Source organism: Hypanus sabinus, chromosome 18 (assembly GCF_030144855.1).
Source record: "Hypanus sabinus isolate sHypSab1 chromosome 18, sHypSab1.hap1, whole genome shotgun sequence".
In the NCBI taxonomy this organism is placed as follows: Eukaryota; Metazoa; Chordata; class Chondrichthyes; order Myliobatiformes; family Dasyatidae; genus Hypanus; species Hypanus sabinus.
Window position 1 is genome coordinate 26,192,878 of NC_082723.1, and position 14,757 is coordinate 26,207,634.

General features: G+C 39.1%; 1 protein-coding gene across 6 annotated transcripts in view; it reads left to right on the top strand.

The window, feature by feature from the left end:
- The window catches only part of golga1 (golgin A1), an 83,371-nt gene that overhangs the window by 40,204 nt on the left and 28,410 nt on the right, over positions 1–14,757 (top strand). For 5 of the 6 annotated variants that reach the window (XM_059993913.1, XM_059993911.1, XM_059993914.1 and 2 more), the window contains 9 exons: positions 312–423; positions 5,972–6,097; positions 6,315–6,410; positions 6,514–6,609; positions 7,243–7,338; positions 7,481–7,633; positions 7,858–7,953; positions 11,148–11,237; positions 14,261–14,363. In XM_059993913.1, coding sequence (XP_059849896.1) covers positions 312–423; positions 5,972–6,097; positions 6,315–6,410; positions 6,514–6,609; positions 7,243–7,338; positions 7,481–7,633; positions 7,858–7,953; positions 11,148–11,237; positions 14,261–14,363 — 968 coding nt within the window. The remainder of the gene's footprint in view (positions 1–311; positions 424–5,971; positions 6,098–6,314; positions 6,411–6,513; positions 6,610–7,242; positions 7,339–7,480; positions 7,634–7,857; positions 7,954–11,147; positions 11,238–14,260; positions 14,364–14,757) is intronic. The other variant, XM_059993912.1, reaches the window with a different exon arrangement.

Here is a 14,757-nt window from a genome sequence, read left to right on the forward strand (position 1 = left end):
CAAGGGAGAAGGCTACTGTTTATAAAAATGTCATCTCTGTCAGCCCAGCAACGCCTCAGTACAAATTTCTTGTCAGGAAACATTACATGCTCAGTGGTACTACTTTATTTAAGCCAACTTTAAGCATTTGCCAAGTTCATTGTACCAGGCCTGAATTTATGATTGTTCTTTTTGAAATCATGCTACTCACTGTGTTGTCCAAAAAGATTATTGAAAACATGGAGCTCTAACTAATTCTTTTTCAGTTTCTTAGAGGAAAATCTTTGTACCTTTGAAGAAAAACCTGTTGATTTTTTAAAAACATTTTACAGAGAGGAACTTTTGGCTATAAAACAAAGTGCAGAAAGGAAAATAACCCAGTTGGAACAGAGGGCTCAGGAATTACAGGATTTGACCCAGCAATTCACAGCTGATATGAATAAGGTACAGAGGTTTAATATGCTCTTTCAAATAGAAAGGATAACACTCAATAATCAAGAGCATTGAAGTTTTATAAAATTTTATAGGAGAATGTAATGGTATCCATCTAGCTATTAATTGCACCAAAGTAATATTTGTTCATTCTTTGCTTGCTAAATCTTTACATTTATCACAAAAAAGTCATAGGTATGCCTGTGTGGTACCTGTGAAAATAGCTGCTATGCACAGTGGCTTTTATGAAAAACGTGAATTGCAATGATATCAGCGTGTTCAGATTCTAAAGCAAAAAAATCTCATTCTTAGATCCTAAGAGCAACTGCACATCTTAATAGTATAAAGAGAAAATAACTGTGCAAAGGGGCACATTCATTAGAAAATCAGTAGTCAGTGTTGAGTTGTGTTAAGTACAAGCTAATTGACATTCATCAATGTGACTAGTTTTGTTTTTAAGTCAAAGACATTGGGATATTTTAACAAAAAGCAAATTCATTTCTCAAAACGTGCTGGCATTTTGGGAAACAGTTTTTTTCAGAACATAGACATCTACAGCATATTACAGGCCCTTCAGCCCACAATATTGTGCTGACTGTGTACCCTACTCTAGAAACTGCCTAGAATTTCCCCACTGCATAGCCCTCTATTTTCCTAAGCTCCATGTACCTATCTAAGGGACTCTTAAAAGACACCTTTACGGCTGTCGCTAGCAGTGCATTCCATGCTCCCACCTGTGTGAAAAGCTTAACTCTACAACCCCCCCCCCCGGTACCTACTTCCAAGGACCTTAAAACTATATTCAGCCATAGGAAAAAGCCTCTGGTTATCCACACGATCAATGCCTCAGAACATCTCTATCAGGTCACCTCTCATCCTCCTTCGCTCCAAGGAGAAAAGGCCAAGTTCACTCAACCTATTCTCATTAGCCATGCTCCCAAACCAGGCAACATCCTTGTAAATCACCTCTGCACTCTTTCTATAGTTTCCACATCTTTCCTGTAGTGAGGTGACCAGAATTGAGCACAGTACTCCAAGCGGGGTCTGACCAGGGTCCTATATAGCTGCAACATTACCTCTTGGCTCTTGAACACAATCCCACAGTTGATAAATGCCAACGTACCATAAGCCACCTTAACACTGTTAACCTGCGCAGCAGCTTTGAGTGTCTATGGACGTGGATCCCAAGATCTCGCTAATCCTCTACGCTGCCAAGAGTCTTATCATTAATATTCTGTCTTCAAATTTGACCAACCGAAACAAACTGCTTCACACTTAGCAGTTGAACCCAGTTCTGCATCCTATCAAAGTCCCACTGTAACCTCTGACAACCCTCCAGACTATCCACAACACCCCTAACTTTTGTGTCATCAGCAAATTTACTAATGCACCCTTCCACTTCCTCATCCAAGTCATTTATAGAAATCACAAAGATGGGGGTGGGGGGTGGTCCCAGAACAGATCCCTGTGGAACACCACTGATCACCAACCTCCATGCAGAATGCGAACCATCTACAACCACCCTTTGCCTTCTGTGGGCAAGCCAATTCTGGATCCACAAAGCAAGGTCCCCTTGGATCCCATGCCTCCTTACTTTCTGAATGATCCTTGAATGGGGCACCTTATCAACTGTTGTACTGAAATCCATATACACTACATCTACTGCTCTATCTTCATCAATGTGTTTTATTACATCTTCAAAGAATTCTATCAGGCTCATAAGGCATGGCCTGCCCTTGACAAAACCATGCTGACTACCCCTAATCAGATTATGTCTCTACATGCTATAAATCCTGTCTCTCAGGACCTTCTCCAACAACTTGCCCACTACTGAAGTAAGATTCACTGGTCTATAATTTCCTTTGTTATCTCTGTTCCCTTTCTTAAACAAGGGAACAACATTTACAGCCCACCAATCCTCTGGTACTTCTTCCAAACCTATTGATGGTGCAAAGATCATCACCAGAGGCTCAGCAATCTCCTCCCTTGCTTCCCACAGTAGTCTGGGGTATATCTCCTCCAGTCCCGATGACTTATCTAACTTGATGCTTTTTAAAAGCTTCAGCACATCCTCTTTCTTAATGTCTCTAAGCTCAAGCTTTTCAGTCCGCTGTAAGTCATCCCACAATTGCTAAGGTTCTTTTCCCTTGCCACTCCATTAGACCCTATCTCTCTTTTATGGTTCAAAAAAAAGAAAAACTCACACGCTAGGAGAAAGAACTCACTGTGTTTGGATGATGCTGTGCATGCTTTTTACTGCTGTCGAATCTGATGCTTCCCACGCCTGTGCGCTAGCTACTCTTTTTAACAGAAAAAAACTCACTGTGCTCGGTGGTGCTTTGCTTACCTTCCACTGCTGCTGGTTCTCTGGACCGGTTAATTATATTCAGAGAGATTGCTGAGACTTGCATACTTACATGGTGAGCCCATCATAGAATGTTCTGTAGTCATTTCCTTTAATTTCTTTAATTTAATTTCTTTTGTTTGGTCAGAGTAGCAGTCAAGCAATTGAAATGTTTCAGGTGATCAAAGCAAGAAATTTGTTTTTCTCTCTGCAGATTCTGCCTGACCCATTGAGTGTTTCCATCATATTCTGTTGTTGTTTTGAAGTATTTCTGATTTTTACAAATAGATTTGGAAGCAGAGTGTCTTTTGGAATAAGTGATCTCATTTCTCTGAGCTGAGCGTAATAGTGGGTGCAGTGTAGTGAATGCTAAAGACAGTATCGTCATCATCATCATCATCATGTGCTGTGTCATATGACATGGGCAAACATGGTCTCCATGACCATGATTGTTCTTGGCAAGTTTTTTTTCTACAGTAGTGGTTTGCCATTGCCTTCCTCTGGGCAGTGTCTTTACAAGACAGGGACCCCAGCCATTATCAATACTCTTCAGAAATAGTCTGCCTGACGTCAGTGGTTGCATAACCAGGACTTGTGATATGCACCAGCTGCTTATACAACCATCCACCACCTGCTTCCATGGTTTCACGTGTCTCTGATCAGGTGCTACACCCTGCCCAAGGGTGAGCTGCAGGCTAGCGAAGTGAAGGAGTGTCTTACACCTCCTTTGGTAGAGACATAGTTCCATCCTGCCACCTGTAAAGACCGTGTAGAAGTATTGAAATATATGTTGGGAGCTTTAAACCTCCTTTTCTCTAAAAACTGCAAGTTTAAGTCTTGCTTTTGCCAGCTAACATAATGACAGTGTTGATGAGAGCCTGCTGACCTATTTGCATATTTTGGCTTGTTGACTGTGAAGTTTTGTGGAGGCACAGTGTGTTGATACATGGGCAACAGTTCAAATAGGAATTGCCTGACATCTGTATAGTTGATGTTGTGATTTTAAAAAGCTCCTTGCCAGCTCAAATGCACTTTTTCTTATGCTCTCCGGAAGAAACAAAATAACAATTAACTTGAAAATACTTTGTTAGTTCTGTCTCCTGCCTCACAGATTTGCAGGTGACTTGCGCCAGTTTTCTGTATCAGGGATTTTTTTTACACACACTTAGACCATAAGACCATAAAACAAAGGAGCAGAAGTTGGCCATTCGGCCCATCAAATCTGCTCCGCCATTTCATCATGAGCTGATCCAATCTCCCCTTTAGTCTCATTTCCCCACCTTCTCACCATAACCTTTGATGCCCTGACTACTCAGATACCTATCAATCTCTGCCTTAAATACACCCAATGACTTGGCCTCCACTGCCGCCCGTGGCAACAAATTCCATAGATTCACCACTCTGGCTAAAAAAAATTTTTCGCATCTCTTTTCTGAATGGGTGCCCTGCAATCTTCAAGTCATGTCCTTTCATACTAGAATCCCCCACCATGGGAAACAACTTTGCCACATCCACTCTGTCCATGCCTTTCAACATTCAAAATGTTTCTATGAGGTCCCCCCTCATTCTTCTAAACTCCAGGGAGTACGGTCAAAGAGTGGTCAAACGTTCCTCATATGTTAACCCTCTCATTCCCGGAATCATTCTAGTGAATCTTCTCTGAACCCTCTCCAATGTCAGCACATCCTTTCTTAAATAAGGAGCCCAAAACTGCACACAGTATTCCAAGTGAGGTCTTACCAGTGCCTTAAAGAGCCTCAACATCACATCCCTGCTCCTATACTCTATTCCTCTAGAAATAAATGTCAACATTGCATTCGCCTTCTTCGTCACCGACTCAACCTGGAGGTTAACCTTAAGGGTATCCTGCATGAGGACTCCCAAGTCCCGTTGCATCTCAGAACTTTGAATTCTTTCCCCATTTAAATAATAGTCTGCCCGTTTATTTCTTCTACCAAAGTGCATGACCGTACACTTTACGACATTGTAATTTATTTGCCATTTCTTTGCCTATTCCCTCAATCTATCCAAGTCTCTCTATTTCCTCAGCACCACTGGCCCCTCCTCCTATCTTTGTATCATCAGCAAACTTAGCCACAAAGCCATCTATTCTATAATCCAAATTGTTGATATACAATGTAAAAAGAAGTGGCCCCAACATGGACACCTGTGGAACACCACTGGTAACCGGCAGGCAACCAGAATGGGATCCCTTTATTCCCACTCTGTTTCCTGCCAATCAACCAACGTTCTATCCACGCATGTAACTTTCCCGTAATTCCATGCGCTCTTATCTTGTTTAGTAGCCTTATGTGCGGTACCTTGTCAAAGGCCTTCTGAAAATCCAAATACACAACATCCACTGCATCTCCCTTGTCTACCCTACTTGTAATTTCCTCTAAAAATTGCACTAGGTTTCTCAGGCTGGATTTTCCTTTAAGGAAACCATGCTGAGTTCTGCCGATCTTGTCATATGCCTCCAGGTACTCTGTAACCTCATCCTTGACAATCGACTCCAACAACTTCCCAACCACCGATGTCAAGCTAACAGGTCTATAATTTCCTTTTTGCTTCCTTGCCCCCTTTCTTAAATAGCGGAGTGACATTTGCAATCTTCAAGTCCTCCGGAACCAGGCCAGAATCTAGTGACTTTTGAAAGATCATTGCTAATGCCTCCGCAATCTCCACTGCTACTTCCTTCAGACCAGGAGGGTGCATTCCATCTGGAAAATGCAGTCTGGTGGGATGTATGTTAGTAGAGGGAAATCGTACTCTTTGTTCATTGTATTACTGAAATCCAGTCGGATTGGAGGCCAAGTGATCCTCAGTATTTAAATGATGCATGTCTTTCTTTTGCTGAACTGGCTCTTCAGTTATTTGGCATACTTTGTTTACAACTAAAATTTCCTCAAAGTCCTGTTATAAATTCCTCATTTATAATTAAGATAAATCAGCACCATCTTCTGGAAGTTGTTCTCCAAGCCTTCTGTCTTGGAGATATAACATCATATCTCTACTGTCATTGAGTTTCTCTCCCTAACTGCAGTGGTTTAAGAAAGCAGCCCCTTCCCAAGGGCAATAAAATTCTGACCCAGCTTGGGAAGCACACATCCCCTGAATGAATTAGAAAACATGCAATTATCATTTTATGTATTTCAGTGATGTTAATTCATCCTTAGTTAACCATATTGTACCTCCTGTGTTCTCTGGAAATAGGCATCCGTAGAGGCTGGGGAGAAGGAGAGAACTATTGAGCATCTACAGATAAAAGTACTTTCTCTGGAAAAAAGGATAGAAGGAAATTACTCTGATGATGAACATGTACAAGAGCTGCTTAAAGAGGTACTATTTTCATAATAGTACTATTTAAATGATTCAAGTCTTCCTGGTGCTTGTTTGACCTGCTTTCAATGAGTTGTCATGCTATGCATATATCTATAATCTTCCTTATTCAGCTTTTGAATGTTTTGTTTTGGTTCTTTATTTCACATAGTAGATGTCTATAAGGTTGGATTTGAAATTGTGATTCTATTACTTTGTTAACCATTGCACTCTGTAGAAATCCTACCTGGAGCACATACTGGAAGAAAGTCGACATCATTTGTTAGAAGCTAAAACTAACCATGCTGAGGTTGTGGGAACATTTGAAGGACAGGTATCCACTGCACTGTAAAATCTAATTTTCTCCACTAGTTTCTTAATACAAAAGAATTGTTTATGCTGTCTTTATATTTAATGATTTCCCCCATTTATTTTAGATAGCTAAATTAAGGAATGAATTAGTTGAAATACAGGCTGTGATGAAGGAAAAAGAGACTGATATGCAGAACTTCAAAGACAAAAGCACAACTCAGGTAATTTCTGCTAACTATTCTGTTACAAGATGAATTACTTGTAATTTGGCTTTGATTTTCAACAGAGTCTGAAATTCTGTCTTTATATCTTAGCAGCATCTGAATGAATGGAATACAGCTGAATTAAATAACTTGATGCTTTCACAATGTTGGAAATGATAAATTACAGAAACCAAATGTAACCATACATTATGTGATTATTTCTCTTCTGTAACACAAGAAGGCTTTCTGCTTTCAAGACATCACTTCAGTCCGGCCCACATAAAACCTTAAGATTTAGGAGCAGCATTAAGCCATTGAGACTGCTTCACCATTCAGTCAGGGCTGATTTTTTTTCAAACCCATTCTCCAGCCTTCCTGTAACTTTTAGCCTCTTTACCAATCTAGAACCTAACAATATCTGCCTGAAGTGCACCCAGTGACTTGGCTCTGACTTCCCTCTGCAGTGACGAATTCTACAGATTCACCATCTTCTGGTGAAGTTCTCTTCATCTCTTTTTCAAAGGGGTGACCATTTATTCTGAGGCTATGCCTTTGGATCCTAGACTCTCCTACTAATGGAAACATCCTCTTCATGTCAATTATAATTTCTGCCAGAATACTGCCATTTCTAACAATGCAATTACTTTCCAGGTCAGTGAACTGGAGCAAAGGTTGCAGTCCACCAACGAAAAGTTAACACAAAAAGAAAGTGATGTAAATGAGAAAGAAACTCAATTTAAAAAGCTGGTGAGCAAAATGATCAAAATACAGCATTTTATGTTTATGAATCTTTGAAATCCCCATTCGTGTTTTTAAAGACTTTCAAATTTGAAGATTTATTCTCAGTGAATTTACTTTTAGTTTTGTTGGGTTAATTTATTTCTTGTAGCAAGAAGAGTATGAATCCGAGAATAACAAATTACAACAACAGATCACTGCTTTAAGACATCAGCACATTGAGAAGACCAGCAGAGCAGATGCCCAAATAGCTGCCCTTGAAACTGCCCGTGAATTTGACAAAACTGCCTCTCAACACAAGATAGTAAGTATTTTACTATCATTGTGAAATGTTAGTAAATACTCAGATAATTTGATAGTTTCATAGTTATCGTTAACAAAATGATTCATTTAGCTACTTGAAGTTAAATTTTCAAAGCTGGGATTCAAATTGATGGTCTCTGGATCAATGATGCTGATGCTAGTCTAATAAACCATTTGAAGAAATCTAACCAAAAGTGCCATTTCTTTGTCTTTATTTGTGCATAGTGCCAGCTCCAACAGAACAATGAAGAAATAAGTGACAAACTTAATGAAACTGAAAATGCTTTGAAGAAAGTTGAATGTGAACTTGAAATGTTACAGGTCTGTACCCGATTATAAAATTATATTTAAGAGCAGATAGTTATTTCTTAAAGAGAATATTTTCTTTCATGCCTTACTCTACAATCACTGAGAACCTGCTACTCAATATTTACTATCATCTTGCTATGATATAAAGACATTCTGAAGAAATATTAGCTTTATCTGTTACATGTACATCAAAACATACGGTAAAATGCATCATTTGCCTCAAATCAAATGAACGAGGATTGTGCTGGTAATACACATTGCAATGTATTATGCTGGGCAGCCTGCAAGTTTCACCACATTTCTGGCAACAATTTATCATGCCTACAACTTGCCCTAACCCATACGTCTTTGGAATATGGGAGGAAACCAGAGCACGTGGAAGAAATCAACGTAGTCACAGGGAGAACCAACGAACTGCTTACAAACATTTGCAGGAATTGAACCCCAGTCGGTTATCACTGGTGGTATAATAGCATTATACTGCTGCAATATCGTGTGACCCTACAACAAAAGTTGTAACAGAGTTCAAAGTTCAGAGTAAATTTATTATCAAACTACACTTAGGTCACCATATACAACCCGGAGTATCGTTATTTTGTGGGCTTACTCAGAAAGTCCAAGAACTATAATAGAATCAATGAAAGGTTGTACCCAACAGGGCAAGCAAACAACCAATGTGCAAAGGACAACAAACTGCAACCCAAAAGGAAAAAAAAAATATAAGTATTGAGAGTATGAGATGAAGAGTATTTGCAAGTGAGTCTATAGGTTGTGGGAACAGATCAGTGATGGGGCAAATGAAGTTACCCCCACTGATTCAAGAGCCTGAGAGTTCCATTCTATCTGTTATCAACTTTGTGTCTTCTCTTTCCTGCTCTGGTAGATTTCCCAATCCCTCCTTTTCCTTCTCCTAATTTTGACTTGTTGGATTATACAGAAAGAGTTTTGTACGCATGTGTGTATGTATTAGGAGGTTCTTTGTACATGACGAAATATCACAGATGGCATTAGTCATAAATTTCATGCCTTTTCTCTGATTCTCTCACCATTTGTGTCTTTTCCATACACTGTTCTTCCAGAACATGAAGTAGTTTTAGTGTGTCAACATCACCTCCTTGACACTGCCATGCCATCCAAAGATGGGATAGAGGAAAGCTCGCACAACAGGCTTCTCTGAACCTGTGAGGAGGGAGTTGTATAAAAAGTATTGCTTTGATAAAATGTCATATTACTGTATCAACCAAACTGAAAATAAATAATCCTCACTAATGCATAGATTAGATGGTGGAGAAGAATCTACAAAATACAGTTCCCATTAATGCAAGATTTATGTTTTTTATTAAAATAGTTAGAATAATGTTACTTAGTAAAACAAAGAACAAATAAACATCAAGGAGGGAACTACCATTGGGGAAATACATCTGTGCATTCCTTGTACACCTAATAGAGCCATAGAAAAGTACGGCATAGAAACAGGCCCTTTGGTCCATCTAGTCCATTCCAAACCATTTAAGCTGCATACTCCAATCGACCTGCATCCAGGACCATACCCCTCCATGTACCTATCCAAACCTCTTAAGCGCTGAAATTGAGCTCGCTTGCACCCCTTGTTCTGGCAGCTTGTTCCACACTCTCTGGACCCTCTGAGTGAAGAAGTTTCCCCTCATGTTACCCTTAAACTTTTCACCTTTCATCCTTAACCCATGACCTCTGGTTGTAGTTCCACCCAACTTCAGTGGAAAAGCCTATTTGCATTTACCTTATCTATACCACTCATAATTTTGTATGTCTCTATCAAAGTCTTCTACGCTCTAAGGAATAAAGTCCTAACCCATTCAATCTTTCCTCAGGTCCAATCAGGTTCTCCAGACCTGGCGACATCCTTGTATATTTTCTCTGTACTCTTTCAATCTTGTTTACATTTTTCCTGTAGGTCGGTGACCAAAACTGCACACAATACTCCAAATTAGGCCTTACCAACGTCTTGTACAACTTCAACATAACATCCCATCTTCAGTACTCAATGTATCTTCTTTTTATGGAATTAATTTAAAAATCTTGCCTTGAATGTTGTCCTCAGAGGGCCTTTCTTGCATACTGTTACCCTAGTCCCTCGTCAACTGCTATCTATTGCAGCGCAGACTCCTCTACAAGGAATCGGAGGAGACCATGAGCATGGGAAGAAATGGTGAGATTCTTCAACCAAACATGGAGAATTTTCTCAGATGTACAGTCTTAAATTAATGAACAGGAGAAACAATTTACATATTGAAATGATGAATTGTGCGGTGCATAGCAATTAATGCTACTGCCTCACAACACCAGGGGCCCAGGTTCAGTCCTCACTGCAGGGCCAGTCTATGTGGTGTTTGCTCTTCTCCCTGGGAGTGTATGTGCTTTGGTTTCCTTCCACATCCCAAACTCTTTTGTCACTACAGGAAATTACCCTTTAGTGTTGATAAGTGGCAGTGGAATCAAAGCTGAGCCTATAGGCAAGCAAGAGAGAACAAGTTGCAGAACTTTAAGAAGATAAAGAGGGAGGAATGTGATTGACAGGATTTGTTCTTAGTGGGAGACAGCATGGGCCTGATGGGCTGAATGGCTGTTTTCTTTGTTTTACTAAAACTAATCAAATTAAAAGTTATTTGTAATGTATACATGGAATGAAGATGAGAGGGATAAACAAAGTAAAACAAGGTAAAACTGAAATTACGTTTTTAGAACATAGAACAGTGCAGCACAGTACAGGCCTTTGAGTCCATGATATTGTACTGATCCTATAAACTAGAGCAAGATCATTCTATGCCTTCCCTCCCACATAGCCCTCCATTTTTCTTTCATCCATGTGCCTGTTATCTGTACATTTTAGCTAAATATTTGTATTTTTTCTGTTGGCTTCACATTTGGCGTCGGTTGGAAGTGTTTATGCCTACAATATTATTGTGGGCATTCGCTTTACCCATTTACATAAAATATTTAAGCACCACTTCCTCAAAGCATGGCTCTGAATACTCTCATTACCTTATCTCCACAACCTCAATCTCACAAAGTAATTTACTTAATTGTTTAAAATCACAGAAATATTTAATAATGTTTGGCTTATGTGAATGTACAAATTTAGAGATGCTGCAACCATGATTGCACTGTAATTCTTGTGAAATTTTAATAATATAATTGCACTAACACATTTCACTGCTTTAATGCAGGACAAATTAAGAATCAGTGAAACTGCGAGAAATGAGCTTGCTAAAGTGTTAGAAGAGGCCAGAACACAACAGGAGAAACTGCATCATAAGGTTTGTTCTAATAAATACTCTATTTGAACTGAAAGTGCATGGTACATGGAACTACAATTTTGGTCCTTAAAAATACGGCCTTATTATTTTAAATGCAAGGAATTCTACAGATCATAAACACGAGACATTCTGTGGATGGTGGAAGTCCAAAGCAACGCACAGAAAATGCTGGAGGAGCTCAGCAGCTCAGTTATCATCCATGGAAATGAATAAACAGTCTATGTTTCAGGCTGAGACCCTTCTTCAGGGCTGGGAAAGAAGGGGGAAGATGCCAGAATGAAAATGTGGGGAGAGGGGAAGGAGAATAGTTAGAAGTTATTAGTTGAAGCCAGGTGGGTGAGAAAGGTATAGGGCTGGAGAGAAAGGGATCTAAGAAGAGAAGAGGGTGGACCATAGGAGGAAGGGAAGGAGAAGGAGCACTAGGGGGAGATGATAAGTAGATGCGAAGAGGTAAAAGTCCAGTGTGAGAAATAGAAGAACAGGAGGGCAAGGGAATTTTTTTTTACCAGGAGAAATCAATATTCAAGCCATCAAGTTGGAGGCTACCCAAAAAGAATACGAGGTGTTGCTCCTTTAACCTGAGAGTGGCCTCATCTTGCTACAAGAGGAGGCCATGGACCATGTCAGAATAGGAATCCGAGTTAAAATGTCTGGCCACCAGGAATTTATGCTTTTGGCAGATGGGGTGGAGGTAGCCTTGAAAAAAAGCATATCCTGTATTTTATTTGTAGAATTACATCCTGTTTCATTTTCCATTAGAACTCAAAAAGGAAAATCTATGCACGTGAACTAAACTGTAATTAATTTCAAATTTCAATGATTGGCAGCTTTGATGTAAGCATATTAATTTTCTTTGTGGAAAAAAGAAATTAATACATTGGAATCAAATAGACTTTGCAAGAGTGATATTTATCAAGAAGTGTGGAAGACAATAGGCTAGGTTGTCAGTGTAGTGCAAAAATAATCTTTATAACACAAAGAATAATCAGAAATTAGTAAAATACCTTCCTTTCGCACTTGATTTTAATTGTAATGTTGCCCATAGATTGTATAATAAAGCTGATTATCATGACACTGCCACCTTGTGTTTCTCAATGGAAGTCCTTGGTGTCAGCGATTTTTATTGCTAACCATGCCCCTCAGCGTTAGCTTGGTAGAAGAACACATGGAAACAGAGCAAGAGTAGGCCACCCAGCCTTTCAAACCTTCTTCACCATTCAATATGATCATTGATCTGTGCTGTTCTCAACTCCCATGTAGTTTTAAGAGCTGCCCATAATTCTCTTTTATTGTCAATTCCTCAATCTTCCAAAAAATATATCAAACATCAATTTAAATATATTGATGATCTGATTACAATGATTACAGCTATATTTCATTAGGAGTTTGAGGAGACTTGGCATGGTACCAAACACTCTCACATTTCAGCAGATGTCCCGTGGATGTTCTTTGCATCATTATCTAGTACGGAGGGGCCATTGCAGAGGATCAGAAAAATTTGCAGTAAGTTGCAAACTCAGCCACCTCCATCATGGGCACTAGCCTTCCCAGCATCAAGGGCACCTTCAAAAGGTGATGCCTCAACAAGACGGCATCCATCATTAAGGACCCCCATCGCCCAGGACATGTCCCTTCTCATTGCATCCATCAAAGAGGAGATATGGGAGCCTGAAGACACACACACAATATTTCAGTAACTCTTTCTTCTCCTCTGTCATCAGATTTCTGAAGGGGCAATGAACCTTGTAAATAACCTCACTACTTTTTTTGCTCTCTTTTTGTTTCTCACTGTCATTTATAGTTTTTAAAAATTATTATGTATTGCAATTTGCTGGCTCAAAACAACAAATTTCCCAACGAATGCCAGCGATACTAATTCTAATTCAGAGATTCACCATCTTTTGAGAGAAGAAATTTCCTGGCATCTCAGTTTTAAATGACCAGCCTTTTACTTTGCAGCTATTTCCCTTTGTTTGTGACTCTCTCAAAGCGGAAACAACACTTGTACCTATTCAAGTCCACTTAGGATCTTATATGTTTGAAAAAGGTCACTTCTCCTTCAGAGTCTATTGGTCTAGCATCTCTTGATGGCACAGTACTCTCAATATTAAGCCTGATGAATTTTATTTGGACTGTCTTCAATGGTATATCCTTTTTTTAGATAGGGAACCAAAATTGTGCACAATGATCCAGGTATGATGTCTGCACGTTTGTTTAAAAAAAACCTCCCTGTTCTTAAAACACTCTAAACCATTCTCAATCAAGACCAATGTGCCATTTGCCATCAAAATCAGGTGTAATATCACTGACATATGTCATGAAATTTGTTTTTTTTTTGTAGCAGCAGTATACTGCAATACATAAAAATACTATAAATTACAATAAGAAATATATGGAGTATAAATTAAATAAGTAGTGAAAAAAAGATCAAAAATAGTCAGGTAGTGTTCATGGATTGGTTTATTGTCCACATTCAGAAATCTGATGATGGAGGGGATGACGCTGTTTCTAAATCGTTAAGTATGTGTCTTTAGGAACATGTACTGAGTGATGGGTTTTTTAAAAAAAATTTATGCAACCTTTTTAAGGCTTCACCTTTTGAAGATGCTTTCAGTACTAGGAAGTCTGGTCCCCATAATAGAGCTGACTGAGTTTGCAACCCTCTGCAGCTTTTACTGATCCTATGCATACTAGATGATGATGCAACCAGTTAGAAGCAGTACATCTCTTAACTATGTATTGGAAGTGGCTACTAACGTTTTGTGCATGATGCTCTGAGTAGAATTTCACTCCATTTGTTCTCTCTCTCCATTTGATTCCTTTTACTAAAGTACATGACCTCACACATCTCCACATTAAACTTCACTTGCCAGGTGGTTCCTTCTGTAGGATAGGGTTTTGATGATTATGATTCTTTACAAATGTTGTCACCTGCGGTCTGGGGGAGATACTCTTGCTGGCGCTGCTAATGTTTTACCAAGAAATTCAATGTAAATTCACTTTCACTTTGTTCACACTGATAGGTGTTAACATTAACAGAAAAGCTGGAAGAAAAAAATACTTCTGTCTTGCAGAAAGATGAAGAATTCATCAAAATGGAAGAGGATTTAAAGAAACTTGAGCAAGGTTTGAACATATATAATTTATTAATGATCCAACAATATTTGAAGGAAGACAAAATAATATTTTTAAAGCTTTTAGATCTAAAAAAAAGTATTTTAGATGTAGCTAAGGAGCATCTACTTTCACCTTTAGCCTCTGAGAAACATTGATCATTATACTTGTGCAGTTTGATTTTAATTTTACAATGTACTCAAACAACTGATATAAACATATCATCACAGTCATGTCTCAGTACAGAGTAAATGCCTTCAGACAGTTCCATACTGCAGACTGATTTGCCCAGTTCCCCTTGGGCACTTTCTGCTGAGTAATTATAAAACAGCAAAGGCTGAGGCCTTTGAGCCATGTGAATTAAGTTACAGAACTGCTTGATAGGGACTGAAACGATTAGTCATTG